Source organism: Mya arenaria, chromosome 4, assembly GCF_026914265.1.
Source record: "Mya arenaria isolate MELC-2E11 chromosome 4, ASM2691426v1".
NCBI classification, from domain to species: domain Eukaryota; kingdom Metazoa; phylum Mollusca; class Bivalvia; order Myida; family Myidae; genus Mya; species Mya arenaria.
The window spans coordinates 1686617-1705258 of NC_069125.1; the positions used below are offsets into that span (position 1 = coordinate 1686617).

General features: G+C 33.8%; 1 protein-coding gene across 2 annotated transcripts; it reads left to right on the forward strand.

Moving 5' to 3' along the window:
* Nucleotides 1-50: 50 nt before the first annotated feature.
* LOC128232722 (leucine-rich repeat-containing protein 72-like) lies at nt 51-17012 on the forward strand. Of its 2 annotated transcripts, XM_052946432.1 has the most exons (9): nt 51-150; nt 1071-1144; nt 3190-3259; nt 4733-4928; nt 6260-6349; nt 8008-8154; nt 10799-10837; nt 14432-14468; nt 15690-17012. In XM_052946432.1, exons 1-9 carry the CDS (start codon nt 133-135, stop codon nt 15853-15855), a joined length of 837 nt encoding a protein of 278 aa, XP_052802392.1. In that variant the 5' UTR covers nt 51-132; the 3' UTR covers nt 15856-17012. The 2 variants fall into 2 exon arrangements, with proteins under 2 accessions (XP_052802392.1, XP_052802393.1); XM_052946433.1 differs by lacking the exon at nt 10799-10837 and having other exon boundaries at nt 55-150.
* The last annotated feature ends 1630 nt before the right edge of the window (nt 17013-18642 follow it).

Sequence of the window (18642 nt, forward strand, 5' to 3'; positions counted from 1 at the left end):
AGAATAAATACATATTTCAATTGAATATTATGATATATCTTCACAGGATTTTTTTTGAATCAGCCGGTTTAGCGAATAGTGCGAAACTGTTGTTGTTTTGGCTCTGCATGATTTATTGTAGCAACAACAAAGATGGCGTCATCCACACAGGTTGGTTTGTTTACAAATTGTAAATCATGTTGTTCATGTAGTTGAAAAGACCGGCTGCACCGTAGCATCGGTGTAGGATCAGTTTCTGCGTATTATGTACAAACTGGTTTGTTTTCTTCTGATCTGTTTGTGAAAAATCAGTTTCATCGGTTCTGGATATGGTTGAACCACTAGTCTAAAATATTAGACGTGTTATACGGGATTCTTCCAATCCCTAACGTCTAAACGGGAATGTGCAAAAAACGGGGGTGTTTTAAAAATATTGAAATTGTTTTAAGTGAAGTATTTTATGGTTGAAATTTATCATAAAGAGTTATATTCATATTTTACCATGTAAGTGAAATGCTATTTTGCACTAAACAAGCATTTAATGCATTAAAACAAGTTGTTCACCTTTCCAATAAAACAAAAGTTGACTGACACAGAAAACAATTATGCGAAGGGGAACAACTCGATACAATCGTAATAACTCTGCCTCCTCCGACAAAGCTTCGAGATAGACCTCGTTATACAATCGTAACAACTCGGCCATGGCCGAAATGTTCCGAGCGATTTAAAACTGTGCCCTGAAGCCTTGCAGGTGCTCTTCTGTATATATCATTATGTTTTGACAGAATGAAATGAAGAAAATCCGTCAAACTCATAATTATAAGTTGGATGTTTATTTTTTGTGTACAGAACTAATATAAAATAACATTATCTGGTAATATTTCTTGTTTTTATGATATTTTATAGACGCTATATGCTTTAACCCAGAATCCTGATCGGAACAACTACCCACTTTTGATACTAAACAATTTGTACGTGAAGGATTTGCCATATCAAAAATCTAAAAAAAATCCGTCAACGTTTTCATTACTTTACACAATTAAATAAGGAAAACAATATTAATTCATACATTTAAAAAAAAATTCTTTCAGGTGATTGATGACCACCTTGCTGACAGGGGAATAAGGAAAGACAAGGATGTAGAAGAGCTCTACCTGGCTGATAAGTATGAACAAACATGTGTCCTAATATGAGCTGCATAGTGCGATTTTGGGCCTTCAGACATATCTATTTCAAATGCAATAATCATAAATAAAAAACGCCAAAAATTGTGATTTTTTTATGTACTGTTAAACTGTGGTCGTTTGAACAGGCGGTTGTTCGAGAACCGGCAGTCCCTCGAGGTCGGAGTTTGGTCCCGAACATTTTTCCTTCTATATTTATATAAAATTTACTGACGCTGCATCGAAACCAAAATAAGTCAAGGAGTCAAGCACAATAGCTGGTCCCAAATACACAAAACCTTATGGCTCCCTCGAGGTCATAATTTCACACTTTTTCCCAAATGCGTGTTCAAAAATAAACACAATAAATAGGTGTTAAAATTTTCGCAAGTTGTGAAAAATGGGATGACAGTTGAAAGGAAATTTCATAAGGTGTGAAAAACAGTTTATCACTGTTTACACATGACCGCTAATAGTTGATAAGAGCATTTGAGAGAATAATTATGAGTTTGAACAGTTTGGCGAGACAGACAAGATGCTCCAATCATAAGTCCTTGATTTTGCCAACTTAAACTGACTAAATTAAACTGCCATAATATGTGCTGTCATATCTAAATGTTGCTTGTTTAGAAAATAAAAATAAACATAACTATTTATTCATTTCTAAATGTTTTGTCTTATACATTTTGTGTAAAACAGCTTTAAAATATATACACGATTTCCACAAAGCAACACATTATTGGTGTTGTAGTAAACAGTCGGTTTGACGACTTCAAACTTAAAATACACTGTAAGATATTTCATAACAGACTAGAAAATTGAAACTTGGGTTGATCGAAACATCGGTTCCCTCAAGGTTTCAGCTTGGACCGTGCGCCCTTGAGCCATCGCAGTTATACTGTATATTAATTTCTTTCAAACTTTTTTTTTAAAAGGATTGTCATTAGCGATTTATTTTCTCGACAACTTGTGACCATTATTTTATTTATGTGTCCATAGCAACCACGGATTTCTTCCCAACTTAATTTGACTGCACTCATTTTCTGTATTTCAAATGACCCAATGGATTAAAAATACAAAAAAGAATCATCATTTTTTTCTGGATTAATATAAAATAAATAAATAAATAAATTATAAACTAGTTGCAATATTGATACGTTAATTGTGCAAGTAATTTCAATAATGTACTTTCGTAATAACGTCAGGTGGTGTGTTACGCTTGCACTAGGGCCTTGCCTATTAGGCGAGTGTTCCGATAAGATTGTTAATCATTTTAGGTTTTTGGAGCAAAGTGCACATACAGAATGTCTCCCTGGTTCTTTAAAGTGCATCAGTGTACACGGGACACACGGGACCCTCATTTAACGTCCTCCAGAAAGACGATTAGTATTTTTTAGTGATGCGACAGGGATTTGAACCTGAGACCCTAGGATTGATAGTCAAGTGTGTAACCACTAGACCACGGATTCGCCACTGTCATAAAATGTCTTTTCACATACATACAAGGAAATTGTAGAGATATTGCGATGTGGTACCATGTGCTTGGTATATAATTGTGTGCATGTGATGCTACAATTCAATTATCACGTAACTGTTTTACCATTTCTTTAATATTTGGTTTAAACATACATGTTCATTATTTATTTGAACAGCATAAAAAGGGTGTTAATTAATATCACATTGATTGGAAAGTAAATTTTGGCCCTATTATGCCTTTGATAAGATTGGGACAATATAAATTTCATTTTGATTAGATTAGAAATAAACATTTATGATATAAAAAAGTTATTCCCAATTGAAGGCAAGGATATTCATTGGAATGCCATATTTTCACTATCCCAACTAACTGTTCAATCAATGTGACAAACGCCTTTGAATACACCATACCAAATTGTATAAAATCTGCATGAATCAGAGAAAATAGAATCTGAAAATAGAAACAAATTTAATTTATTTGTTTAGGAAGATTTAAAGCAAATTTTCATTTTAAATTAATTCTTTCTCTATACATTTACAAGAATTTCAATGAGTCATTTCTTTTTTCCAGGAACCTTACGGAGTGTGTTGATTTATCAGCTTTTAAGTTCTTAAGATGCTTGTGGCTGAACAAAAATAGAGTAAGTAAGTCTTGAATTCGAATAAATAAACCTGAATTAGTGAAAGCAAGGCTTAAATTAGAGTAAGTAAGACTGAATTAGTGAAAGTAAGGCTTGAATAAGAATAAGTAAGACTGAATTATAGCAAGTAAGATTGAAATAGAGAATGTAAGGCTTGAATTAGAGTGTGTAAGGCTTGAATTAGAGTAAGTAAGACTGAATAAGAGTAAGTAAGAATGAAAAAAGTAAGTAAGGCTTGAATTAGAGTAAGTAAGACAGAAATAGAGTAAGGCTTAAATTAGAATAAGTAAGACTGAATTAGAGCAAGTAAGATTGAAATAGAGAATGTAAGGCTTGAATTTAAGTGTGTAAGGCTTGAATTAGAGTAAGTAAGACTGAATAAGAGTAAGTAAGAATGAAAAAAGTAAGTAAGGCTTGAATAAGAGTAAGTAAGACTGAACTAGAGTAAGTAAGGCTTGAATTGGAGTAAGTAATACTAAATTGGAATAAACAATACTGAATTAGAGTTAGTAAGAATGAAATAGAGTAAGTAAAACTAAATTAGAGTAAATAAGACTGAATTGGAGTAAGTTAGACTGAATTAGAGTAAGTAAGAATGAAAAAAATAAGTAAGGCTTGAATAAGAGTAAGTAAGACTGAACTAGAGTAAGTAAGGCTTGAATTGGAGTAAGTAAGACTGAAATAGAGTAAGTAAGGCTTGAATAAGAGTAAGTAAGACTGAAATAGAGTAAGTAAGGCTTGAATTGGAGTAAGTAATACTAAATTGGAATAAACAATACTGAATTAGAGTTAGTAAGAATGAAATAGAGTAAGTAAAACTAAATTAGAGTAAATAAGACTGAATTTGAGTAAGTTAGACTGAATTAGAGTAAGTAAGAATGAAAAAAATAAGTAAGGCTTGAATAAGAGTAAGTAAGACTGAACTAGAGTAAGTAAGGCTTGAATTGGAGTAAGTAAGACTGAAATAGAGTAAGTAAGGCTTGAATAAGAGTAAGTAAGACTGAAATAGAGTAAGTAAGGCTTGAATTGGAGTAAGTAATACTAAATTGGAATAAGCAATACTAAATTAGAGTTAGTAAGAATGAAATAGAGTAAGTAAAACTAAATTAGAGTAAGTAAACCTAAATAAGAGAAAGGAAGGCTTGATTGAGATTCAAATCAATGCTTGAATTAGTGTTAGTAATACTGAAATAGAGCTTGTAAGGCTTTTTACATGTATAAGTCTGGCAATTCATCTTTGTGGTATATTAGTTGTATTCATACAATTCTGCATTAATTTTGTATGCATGGAAATTACTATTGTTATATGAATGCTTTTGCATCTTCAAAATGATACTCTTCCCAAGTTTGCCTTCGATTTTGGTAATAGCAAACTTTTCTTTTCTAGTACAGTTAATTCTTTAATAAACTATTACTGTAGTCATTTCATTGAAACACACTGAATGAAAATAATGTGAGTTTGTTTGCTTTTAGTTACGAGGAATCTCTTGCCTCAGTGGAAACTTCCAGATACGAGAACTGTATCTACAGAACAATGAGCTAACAGACGTGTCAGGGTCCCTGCGCCATCTAACCTGTCTCGAAGTCCTCATGCTACACAACAACCAACTTACCAAGCTCGATAGACTCGTCAAGGAGTTCAAGAAGATGCAGACACTTAAAATACTCAGTAGGCATTGGTTATGTTATTTAATTCAAATAAATGTCTTTTATCTTTGTTTCTCCTGTAAAGTACAACTGACAAACAGGAATTACTTTGTACGGGTGAGTCCTCCTAGTTGGTGACATAATTTTGGTTCCAATCAATTTATTTAGGGGTCAATAGAAGGTAAATGGCGAATTTAACTAGAAAAATTAAAGGTGTTTCCGATCAGTAAAAAAGAGGAGAGTATTCAAACTTGGTATGCACGTTGGTCGTGGTCAGTAGATGACCCCTATTTGGGATCAATAGGTCAAAGGTATTGGCAAACTTTACTTAAGATTAAAGGCGTTTCCAATTAGTAACTTTTAGACAACAAAGTGAAGTGTATTCAAACTTGTTATGCACATAGTTCATGGTCAGTACTCAGTAGATGTCCCCATATTTGGGGTCAATAGGTCAAAGTTTTTGTTGACCTCTCTGGAAAAATACGAGCGCTTCCAACATTGATTTGTGGAATTTGAGTTTGATAATGAAATGAAAATAGCAGGATAAAAAAATAAGAAAGTAAAGTATGCTTGAAATTGACATTTTTTGCACTGGTACACCTTAGCAAGTGTGTAAAAATCTTGGTTTACCATTGTATTAATTCCTCTTTTTTTGACAATAAAATCTGTCAAGAGGAAAGGGATGAGGTGAACAGTTGCCAAACACCTACAGGGCGAGGTGATCTGTTGGTACAATTGTATCACCTGTTTGTTTTAGCCCTTTGACCAAAGTTAATATATTAATCTGTAATTCCCAATTTTAAAAAAAACAACAAAAAAACAGTGCAAACATTCCCAATTTCAAGGGTACAGGACTGGATATTCTCAAAATACTGAGAGAAAAAAACACTGATAAAAACACGATTTAACCCAATGTCAGTTAATTTGGAAATGGGAGATGGTGTGCAAAAAAATACAATTACTTAGGTAACAGACTCAGATAGGATTAGAATCAGCTTCAAGATTACTGAAAAAATAATAAATCCTTGTTGGCAAGCAGATTTAAATATCTATAATGAATTCAACAGAAAGAATTTGTAATTGTGTTTAATTAGAGAAATTTGAGGTAGTAAATGCCAAATATGTAAAATTTGTTTGTGATCATTATCGCACAATAAAGTTTTAAAGAAAAGAGATAAATTTAAAGGAAATATTTGGTGTCATAACCTTTTAATTTTGTGAAAGCAGAAGGGTGCACATTTCTTCTGGTCTCAATCAGGGCTTGAGGGTTCTGCAAAAAAAAACGCGGGATGATGACCATTCTTCAACTGCATACGGTTTTCATTTTCACTAATCTCACAACATTGCTTTTAGATTTGTTCAACAACCCTGTAGCCCAGGAAGCGGACTATCGTGTGTTTGTTGTTCACTCCGTGCCTTCTGTGGAGCTGCTGGATAGACAAGGTACAACCTGATATTAAGCTTATATTTATTATATACCTACTACAAAAATCTGAGTTAAAAGTCAAAAGATAAAATCATTTCATTTAGGGAGGCCACTGAGCCGTGGTTTTTGTGCAGTTAAAAGGTTTTGTTTTATTTTTAATTAATTAAGTTTTTGTTATTTTGTCATAAATGAGCGGATTGTTCAGAACTTTGTTAAAGTTAACAATAAGATTGATAACATTGATGTTAACTTTGAAACAAGAAATATTTGTTGATGTGCTCACATGTTTAAATATAAACAATAAGTATTAGTTATCTTTCATATTTTTAAAAATACTGAATATATTGCAAGCGAGCCGAAGGCGAGCGCAGCAATATGTTTCGTATTTTTAAAAATATGAAAGATAACTTGCTTACAGTTTGTCACGTCCGCACACCCGGCAAAACGTTGACTGACAAACGCCGACTCCACCCAAAAATTGATTGACAAGCCAGGGAAATAATCTAGTGGCGCGGCACCGGTTCTTTGATGTCACGTGATGTCGGGTGCGGTACATGCAGACCTAATAATTAAATTGTCGCAGTCTCGTGTTGGCTCCGCCTACTTTCTAGAAAAGTCACGTAGGCCAAATATCACTGTATTTTCTCTGTATCGGAGTTCATATCAGGGACGAATTGCAGAATATGGGAAATATTTTTCAAATTTAAAACGAAATGCAGCAATCTCATTGGCTTTCAAAGTAGGACAAACTGTAATAGCTGAAACAGTTGTCTCAGATCTGTTTAGAAATACAGCAAAGCACAAGTGTATCTATTAAAGATCCACAGTGGTTACGATTTGAAAGCTAACAATGATGATGTAAACAACATTAGTTCTGAACAAGCGGGCCATTATTTAATGAAGTGACCAAATGTTCAGAATCTGATACATTAACCACTTGCCATCAAGAAAGTTTAAAGCAGGGTGGAAATGAGAAAAAGACTGAAAGCCCTGCACTGGTAAAATGCTTTCCCAGCTTGCTAAAATTTGAATTTTCATTAGCAGGGCTTGTTTAAAAATGCATGCTGCCAAGCACCATGTAAAGAATTTGGGCTTATTCATCCAAAAGCCTTTTTTTGATGACTGTAAAAGCTGCACTCTCACAGATTTATCGTTTTTTGCAATTTTTTTATTTTTTGTCTTGGAAAGAGCTAATTTTTGCATAAATATCTGTAAACCAATGATAAAAGATTGCTGACAAAAGATCAGATCACAGATTCTTATATTTCTGTTAAAAAATTAATGTTGCACTCTCAGAGATATACCGTTTTTGCAACTTCTTATTTTTTTGTCTTGGAAAGAGTAAATTTTTGCGAAAATATCTGCAAACAAATGATAAAAGATTGCTGACAAAAGATCAGATCACAGATTCTTATATTTCTGTTAAAAAATTAATGTTCTATGGCGTAACTGTTTAAGAAAAAATGCTTAAAACATCAATTTTTGAACTTAAATATATAATATGCGATCTAATTTTTTGTCAGCAGTCTTATTTAACAGGTTTCCATGCATTTTCGCAAAAATTGGCTCGTTCCAAAACAAAAAATAAAAAAGTTGTGAAAATGTTCTGTGAGAGTGCAGCTTTAAAGGGTTATCCATGCTTTAAGTTTTAATATTTTGTTCAATTTATTTCCAGAGGTGTTAAAAGGAGAGAGGGACACAGCAATCAAGATTTACGATCAAGAACAGGAAAAATTACGGGAAACTATTTCATTTGGTCGAAGATCAGAGGGCCCTCCAAATATCTACTTCCCAGGAAAAGAGCAACCCCTTACTAAATTTGGTAAGTATATTTTGTGATTTGAAATAAAAAGTTAGAAATAAATTGAAAAATAAATTTGTGTGAAAATATAAATGATAAAACAGAGGTCTAATAAACAGCAAAAGTCTACATTGAATACTTTTAATATTTACATGAATATATATTTTGTAACATAGAAATTCTAATGTTATGGCTATATTATAAATCAAGATTGTGCAACTTTACAATTCAAAATAACAGTAATTTGGTAAGACATGAGCACACTAAGTTATTATATTGTACAATATATCAATCATGCATGACAAGAGAAGATCACTTCAGTGACATGTTTATCATATCTAGAAGTTTTGCATGCTTAATTATGAAAAATCTTACTGAAATTATGATATTTTTCATACTTATGTTGTTGCATGTGCTATTTGCATGAATGTTGACAAAATATTTATTTTTTATTCAATGCATGAGGATATATTCGTTTCTAGTTCTATTAATAAATACACAATAATGATTACGTTAGTATTGCTTATTTTCACTTTTATAATGTTAGATATAAATTTGTTTTTAAAAACTGTGATCTGATATTTTGTCAGCAGCCTAAGTATATCATTGGTTTTAGATATTTATGCAAAAATTGACTCATACCAAGACAAAAATAAAAAAGTGGTCAAAACAGTCAGTCTGTGAGAGTGCAGCTTTATGAAATCATGAATCAATAGCCTGATTCAGAATGAAATTAAATTATTGTGGTTCAAATCAACTTAACCATATCTAGGATAATTGTTCATTATATCACTCTTTTCTTCATTATGCCTCCCTTCGAAGAAGAGGGGTATATTGCTTTGCACATGTCGGTCGGTAGGTCGGTCGGTCGTTCCATCCGTCAATAGACCAAAGCTTGTCCGAGTGATATCTCAACAATTCCTTGACGTATGGTCATCAAACGTGACATGAATGTCGGGCCTGACCAGTAGATGACCCCTATTGTTTTGGGGGGTCATCGGGCCAAAGGTCAAGGTCACAGTGACCTTTAATGGTAAAATAATTTAAAGCTTGTCTGAGTGATATCTCAACAATGCCTAGACCTATGGTTATCAAACTTGATATGGAAGTTGGACCTGACCAGTAGATGACCCCTATTGTTTTGGGGGGTCATCGGGCCAAAGGTCAAGGTCACAGTGACCTTGAATTGTAAAAGGTTGTCAGAGTGATAACTCGACAATGCCTGCACCCATGGCCCTCAAACTTTACTCTAAGGTTGGGCCTGACCAGTAGATGACCCCTATTGTTCTGGGGGTTCATCAGGCCAAAGGTCAAGATCACAGTGAACTGGAATGGTAAAAGGTTGTCCGAGTGATAACTAAACAATGCCTGCACCCATGGCCCTCAAACTTGACTTGTAAGTTGGGCCTGGGCAGTAGATGGCCCCTATTAATTTTAGGGGTCATTTGGCCAAAGGTCAAGGTCACAGTGACCTTGAATGAAAAAAGGTTGTCCTAGTGATATCTCAACAATGCCTGCACCCATGGCCCGCAAACTTGACTTGGAGGTTAGGCCTGACCATTAGATGACCCCTATTGATTTTAGGGGTCAAAGGTCAAGGTCACAGTGACATTGAAAACAAACTCGACAATTCCTGGACCTATGGTTATCAAACTTGACATGAAGGTTGGGCCTGACCAGTTGATGACCCCTATCGACTTTGGGGGTCATTAGACCAAGGTCAAGGTCACAGTAACCTTTAGTGCAAAAAGGTTAACAAATCTTCTCCCAGTGATATCTCAGCAATGCCTGGACCTATGATCATTAACCTTGACATGGATGTTGGGCCTGACCAGTAGATGACTCTTATTGATTTAAGGAATCATAGGGTCAAAGGTCAAGGTCACAGTGACCTTGAATGGTAAAAGGTTGTCCGAGTGATAACTTTACAATGCCTGCACCCATGGCCCTCAAACTTGACTTGGAGTTGCATCTGACCTGTAGATGACCCCTTATGATTTTAGGGGTCATCGGGTCAAAGGTCAAGGTCATAGTGACCTTGAACGAAAAAAGCTTGTCTGTGTGATAACTTGACAATGCCTGCACCCATGGCCCTCAAACTTGACATTTAGGTTTTTGGTGACCAGCTGATGACTCCTATGGATTTTGAGATCATAGAGTCAAAGGTCATGGTCATAACACACTCTATCCTCACACTTGAATGGTCGTAATCTTAAAACTGCCTTAACTCATCCAATGTCAGTAACAAATCAGCTGTCATTTCGGTCCATGCATATTTCATTCAATTGTCCATATAATCATGACAACATGGCTATCAGGGGGGCATAATGTTTGACAAACATCTCTTGTTTAACATGATATTGTAAAAGCCACTTGTAAAAATACATCTTTTGGTGCTTGCTCATTGAAATAAATTATACAGAAATACTGGCTCTCATACACTGAAACAAATAACTTTTCCTTTTATTTCATGCTGGTAATTTATTAAAGTAAATAATGAATTGATATTTAATTGGAATGACGACAAATTTTAGCCAAATTTTATTATACCAGAAATTACATCTGACATCTACTTTTATTCTCAGAACTTATGTGCATTTTTTTTTTAATTTCTTTAAAATTTATCTTGAACAACTTTGTTCACCAATGGTATTTTAATTCTAAGAGTTGCAGTTACCACGACGATACATTAAACCAGATCCGAGTGAGTTGCAGCGTTCATGTTCAGACGTTTGTTTTTAAATCGCTTGTTCATTTAGGTGTAAGACAACTTTGGCAGCTCACAACTTTTCTTATTATCATATCTGGTACTAACAGATATTGTCATAACAATTATTACCTGTAATTATTTATGCTTAAAATTATTGTATAATTTATACTCCTTTTGCTAATACTTTTTATATAAATCTTGTTTTTCAAAATTATTTTAGTCAAAAGGACTCGCTCATCATGTTTTTGGACCAAAAATTAGTTTTCCTGGTCATGCATCTGAAAACACTTTGATCATTATTTTACTCTATGATATTTAAATTGCAGAAAAAAAATACAAATTAAGTATAAAAAAAAAAAAATTGTTTTAGGGGTGTGTGAACGCAGTCCGGTAAAAGTCAAGAAAAAAATAGAAAACGGAGCTTTATCCATAAGGTCTAATTCACCAGCTTATGGATATTTTAGTTTAAAGAATGCATTGATATTGTCATGTGATAAAGTCAAATAACCAATCATGCAACAATGCAATCGCTCAATGCCATTAATAACGTAATTGAAAATTGTGGTCTTAAAAGGTGATATTTGAGCAAATATGAACATTGAGCGAGTCCCTTTAATATGATGGATTAACTATGCTCTTGAAATAGCTGTGGCATTTACACTGGCGATTTATATGCCAAAGTTGTCTTATTGTTTTTTTCTGACATGAAAAGCTTTGTTGACCAAATAATCCTGCATGTAGTTGCATTCATTCAGTTTGTTACCCTTGGTCACGATGTTCATAAATATTCATGTTTGCCCATGTATAACATTACTGTTTTAAAGAAATATATATCATTTTATTTACACTGAGATTTTTATTTCAACTTTTGCCCATGTATTATATTACAGTTTTAATGTTTAAGAAACATATATTATCCTTTTATTTACACAGAAATTTTTGTAACCTTTTTTAGGTACTTTAGCTTGAATGTTTTCTAAAAAAAGTTGAGATTTTAATCGTCATAGCCTTGATTTTGTCGTTGTTGGCGTAACCGATGTGCTAAACTTGGAAACAGCTTATAATAATCACCTAATTTGCATCAACAATGCACATAATTTTGTATGTAAGTCCCTTTTTGCAGTTTTTTTTGCATCATGCTTCTTGGTCTGAGAAAAAAATTAAGAGCTTCTCCATCCGCTTCCGCTGCTCTTGTTTAATTTTGATACTCGGAAAATATTTATACACTTATAATCATTTTTTTAGCTCTTTGAAATACTTTGAAACCTTTCCCAAATGAACATTATTTCATATCACCTTTGGGTATTTAGCGCTTGTCTGTTTTTTAAAAAAAAGAAAAAAGAGTGGAGGTATTGTCATAGCCTTTGTGTTGTCATCATGGCAGTATCAGCAGCACCATGCAAAAACCTTGACCATTACTCTAAACCGGTTCAAGATTTTAAACAAAGTTTAAACATTGTATATTTTACAATGATTGTGAAGAAAGTAATGATAACTTATACTAAGTCACACTCTTGGCACAATGTAGCACAATAGTATGGTCTAATGAGCTGTGAAGGAAGCTGGAGTATCAAGAAGACCCCCCCCCCCCCACCTTTGTCAGGCTTGATGGCCACTAACCAAACTCACATGCACCTAGGCTGGGTATCAAACCCGGGTCACCTTGGTGAGAAGGGAGTGGGCTTACCTTGACTGCACTAATTGAACAACTACGAATTCAAACTTGGTTCACATGTTGCCAGAGACAATACGGACATGTTCAGCAAAGTCTATAACTCCGGCTTTAATAGATGTTGAGTAATGCCCCTTCTTTTACCTGAAATGACAAGCGTTAGCATTCCCTCCACAGCACTCTTGTTTTCATGTTATAATGCATGACTAACCAAAACAATAAAAACATAATGTTGACCTATTGTTAGACTATTTGATTTGACTGTTGTGTTGTTATGCTAACACTAGTCACTAGGATAAACCTTAAATTCTCCAGAATGTTTTTCATGTTAACAATTTTGTGTCAAACCCCTTGTACATGTATTTTGGATGTTTCATGTTAAAAAGTGTTTTTTTTGTGTGCTTTGCCCCGATACAAATACACCCGTGTTAGCTATTAACATTGTTTCCTCATCTTGTATAATATACCGTAGCCGTGTTGCGTGTGTGTCAATAATGGCATTTTATGTGTTCATTTACATATATTTTAATTATTTGAAACACTGGACATAATCTATAATCTACTTTGCTTTATTGGAAAATTTAGAAGATACATTGGAAACTGAAAAAAAAATCAAATATTTTTTAAACAGTTTTTGACATTGTTGTCTTATAAGGCATAAAAATCATATTACATGTAATTCCATTACCAATTTAATAGATTATTTTTTTCTTATGATGCATGCTAATGAAGTAATCTGATGTACAGTTATGTGAATTTTTGGTGCCTGGTGACCAGGGCATGGACAGGTACCCGCAGGCCGGGTACTTTTGTTGGGCGGTATTTGACCATTACAGAAATACCATCTAATTTTTGGTGCTTTTGGGGTCTTTTTACACCAGCCTTGTCACCTGTTGAAGTGAATGAAAGAGATGTTTCTTCACCATGTGCTTTTTCTTAGATGACTTTCCCTCACCTTTGGGACTGAGCTCAGCTTTCATTTGACAAACAATTTGTTTCAGGTGACATGGCAACATTAAAATAGGGCAAATTTCCTTTTTAGACTTTGCTGGGAAATGTATATGTATACAGATAACACTTGGCGGGTAAAGGACAACTCGGGTACTTAGGTCCCAAATTTCTACCCGTCCTGGATGCCCTACTGTTGACCCCATATTTTGGATTCATTTTAAAGGGTTTGATGTGAAGGGAAGGAATATGTAAACAAAAGTTATGAAAAATTTTTTGCCATGAAAGATTGAAAAATGCATTATTTTAATTACACTTTTATTTGATACAAAGAACCAAAACACAAACTGCAATAACTCTATATATATATAGTGTATTTCTGGTACTTTGTTTAACACATTAAATTTCTACAAGCAATACACTTTCAAAAATACTAAAGTTACATGGGGTCACCAGGCATCATCATTTAACAATATTCCCAATGGCTGGATGTAATGACAGTCATTCATCTGTACATCGGATACCTTTAACTGCATGATGCTACACGCATTTAAGTCCATTTGTGCGAAAGTAATAGTTGGGGTCATGATTACGAACAGTCTCAACCTTAAGTCACAGTATACTGCAAATATTCATTTCAGTGTAAGTTTCTGTCTAGTTAAAAAGTATTGATGATAAAATTAGCTGAATTTCATTACTTTTTAAAGGTGACATTTATTTTTGTAAATCAAATTGAATTAATTTGATTTTTTGTAATTTGATAAAAGTGCTGGAAATTATAACTCGTGTTTACAGATAAAAGAAACTTTGATAAATTTGATAAAAGTGCTTTCCTGAGGCTGAGTCTAGACTTGGACTTGAGACTGTTTGTTTGTACTCATGCCCAACTTAGAACCCAGCCCGAGTCTGTGGTAAACGTATACCTAAATTTCATAATTACCCTACAACATGGTTTTCTTTACTTACAGACACGCGTGACCTTGGCAACAGTTTTCTCAGAGACAGGTTAGTCCGACTTAGAATTAATTTCTTTCTTTTGCCAAAATTGACATGAAACATATAGAGGCCTCGCTCTGCATGGTCACATGTCAGAGGTTGTTAATCAGAGTGTTCAAATTAGTCCATTGGTTTAGGTTTATACTAAAAAATTTTAGCTCGATTGTGACGAAAGCTGATAGCTTATAGCATCACTCTCGAGTCCGTTTCCTGGGCAGAAACCAGTACTGTGTCCTTTTTTTGAGAAGCTATGAGAAAGTACCCCTGGTGGGGATCGAACCCACAACCTCTTGGGTGAGAGGCGGACACCTATACCACTAGACCACTCCATTGGTTTATACAATGTGGTATTTATAATCTATTGATGGAATATGATCCATATCTTGGACAATGGAATTGTTGAATGACAACTAGCATTGTGCGAATTCACCCAACATATAATACTGGTACTCCAGAAATATATTTCAAATATAAAACTTGGTTTTGCTATTGGTGTATAATGGTTTAATTAATTAAAAGGGTTTCTTATCATTTTAACATTTCCCTGACTTGGTATTTGGACATTGTCGAGTTATGGTTGTGAAGTAAACCTGGGAGGAAAAGTGTGTCTGGTTCAGGGCTTGAACTTATGACTCCCGGATGCTAGCATAGAGCTCTGCCGATTGAGCTCACTATGTGGCTGGTTCAGGGCTTGAACTTACGACTGCCTGAATGATAGCACAGAGCTTTGCCGATTGAGCTAACTGTGTGCCTGGTTCTTACCAGTGAAACATAAAATACTGTTGTAAGGGCTTATCTGCATATTGCAGTAATAATAATATTCCTATATTTATATGACTGTGGCATCGGCATCATTATTTTAGTGTTTCTGTCTTTTACTAAATTGTACATCTACCATTAGACATACAGGATATGATAAGAGTTGCCATTCAATACAGGATTTATTGAACAAGAACAGTTTTAAAGTTGAATGACTATGCATGTGATATTATTTTTAAATCAGAAATACAAATCGGATGATTAACGGCTCTAAATAAATAAAAATCACTTATAATGCAGTGAACACTTTTTCAATGAAATATTGGACCTATAAACCATATAATATACCTTTAAATGGTTTATGGTTCGGTGTTCTAGTTATATTTCATTATTTCATGATGATGACGTCATTGATGATATAAACATATTTACTTCAAACAAATATTGTACATTAATTTGATCTATTTTTAGTCCCCTCTATGCCACAGATGATGATGCCTGCAATGCCAGACGGCTGAAGAAATCTGTCACCCTTTACACGACATTTGATTGGTCGAAACTTCCTCGCATTGAGGCTCGAAGACAGACCAACATTGCATTTGACTCGCCGGAAATTATAACTCATGTTTACAGATAGGAGGAACATTTTTTGTTGTTGTTGTTAAAGTTTAAGAAGCATTCATTTGAACTATTTTTATATTATACTTGTGATATATTTTTGTTTTAATGAACAATTTATATTTCACTGTGATAGTCAGAAATGTTTTTTTACAGTCTGTGGTTATAATCATCTTGATAATCACTATAGGCTCATGACATATTGATCTTTTGACACTTATTGGTCAAAAGAATTTGCATTATCAATATTATTGATTCAATGGGGGCAATCATTGTCCATAATCTACAATCAGTTTTTATCAAGTAAATGTTCATATAAAGTGTATATGTGTATAAAGACAGTATTTAGAACGATAAGTTTTCTTCTTTTTTTAAATCACTTACTTATAGGCCAAGAAAAAAATGTCTGTTTCCGATTTCACTGCCAGAAAATATATGGAAGTAAGGTCAAGATAAAAAAAAATTGTTTTATTTGTAAAGTTTTGTCTTAAATTAAGACACACATGTGAAACTGATTATTGGAAGGGTGGACTCATACAACCATGAAACGTCTGTATATGTACAATTTGTATTAGTCTTGCTTCAGCCAACAACCAATCAAATGAACAAACCCAAATACTTATATTTTTATCAAATTTTTAAACAAGCCTTGCTATATAAAATCAAGAATTTGAGTAAGTCCGGATGCATTTTACCAGTGCAGGGCTTGTAGGCTTGTACTGATTTCGGCCACTGATTTCGCTGCTGTTTGGATGGTAGAAATTGACTGTATTTTTGGTGCAAAAATGCATTGTGATTATGCTTTGTAAAACTAATTGTCAAGTATGTTCAGCTACATTTATTTGCAAACAGTTGCCACGACGACCAAAACTCCATATTTTAAAAAAGAAAAAAAACTACAAAAATATAATATTATCACTGGTAAAGAATGTGTACTCCAAGGGAATATGTTACATGTAGATGAAAGAAAAGTGCCATGGTAGAATTTTACAAACTTTTTTTTCTCTGAAAGAATCCACTTTAGTTACCCATGTGTACCTTTTGATAAGTATTAACTGTTCACTAGTATTGATTTACTAAAAAGTATTATTTTATATATCTGTGATAAATGGATTTGTTTAACTTTTATCTGCCTCTTCCTGTGTTAATGTTGCTTAATAAATTGTTGAAAGTTAATCATTGTGTTTATGATTGCCATGTATGTAAAACTGTGTATTTTTTACCATTTTACAGAAAATATAAGCCTAAAGAGAGGAAGCAGCCTAAACGAGGGCTTCTTTTATCTGTAGTCTGTAGAACACCAAAAATATATATCTTGTTTAGGGGATGCAATTATTTTTGGGCCAATGGGAATAAAGTTTTATTCAAATTTCTGTGTCACAGCACATTGCCAGGCCAGTGACGGCAGAAAGACATTTAAATATTTTTATAAAATTTTTGATAATTCAGCCTACCCGATAACATTAGTCACATAGGATATTTCATCAAAGATTAAACGCTAGCAATCTTTGCTCAAACCTTGGCAGTCAATGTGTTTTACTAAACATTGTCAGCGACCAAGCTATCTGCGGAATACTTGGTAATCATATAAAGAGGTGTAAATTTAATTATATTCAATTATTATTGGTCTATAAATAAGTGCAAACACTAAATTTATGTCCTGATAAAAAAAAATCGACTACAATTAAACAATGGTTAATATTATGTACTGGTTTAAACTCAGACCCTGTACAACTGAAGAAACAATCTAACCATTTTGGTATGTTTTGTTACAGTAATACATTAACCCTTAAGCTGCTGATGGCGATTTTAAAGGCTTTGCAAACAGCTTGGAACCAGACCAGACGCCGAGTAACTCGGCGCCTGGTCAGGTTCCAAGCTGTTTGCCACTCAGTCAATATATCCCCAAAGTTTTAAGTAAATTGAAAGAAATTTAGAATAAACCAGACGACATTTTTGAGCAGACGACAATTTACCCAGCATGCAAAGGGTTAATAACATTGATTCATAGTGTTTAAGGTGCTTAACTTAGTGCTACAGTCTATTGTTATAAATATGTGCAAATATATTTGTGCTTGCTATGTACAATTATTTTACCTGCAAATGAATCTTGACAGCATCTCTAAAACAATGATGTTAAACAGTTCACATCTTTACTATTTATCAGTAATTTTATTAGCATCACTAAAATCTAATCAGTTATACTGATAAATTGTGCATTGTATTGGTAATGAAAATAATACTAAATGAATGCAACTGTTTGACCCCATCATTATCTCTGTGACTTGCACCTATCAACTTATACTAATAACAATTGTTCAAGTGGATAAGTACCCAAGTACAGGTTACGAGGCACCCCTGTACCGGTCCTGCTAAACATTGCAAAGCCTAGCAAAGTCAAGCAAAGCCAAGCAAAGTCATGTTGTTGTTTTTTTACCCTGTACGGGTACATGTACCGAAAGATAAATCTAACAAAATAAGCCAGTACATGTAGGAGCGTTGGCAACATAGCGGCAAAATCATTTTCTTCACGCACATACATGTTTCCCATACCAACTTAGCATTTCACACTGAGTGAAATATGGCTGAATCTGGGAAAAATTAACAAAATGGTTTGTAAACAATTATTGGTGGTATGTAACACAGTTTTGCAGGTTTCATTCAAGGATCTTACAGAAGTAACAAGCCAATTTGTTGAATTGATATCCCCCGCCTGATTGGTCTAAGTCAAGGAATGGAAATCAATTGTTGATGAAATATATATATATGTGAGTTTGAGTTTAATTGCAACTGTTTGAAATAAAAA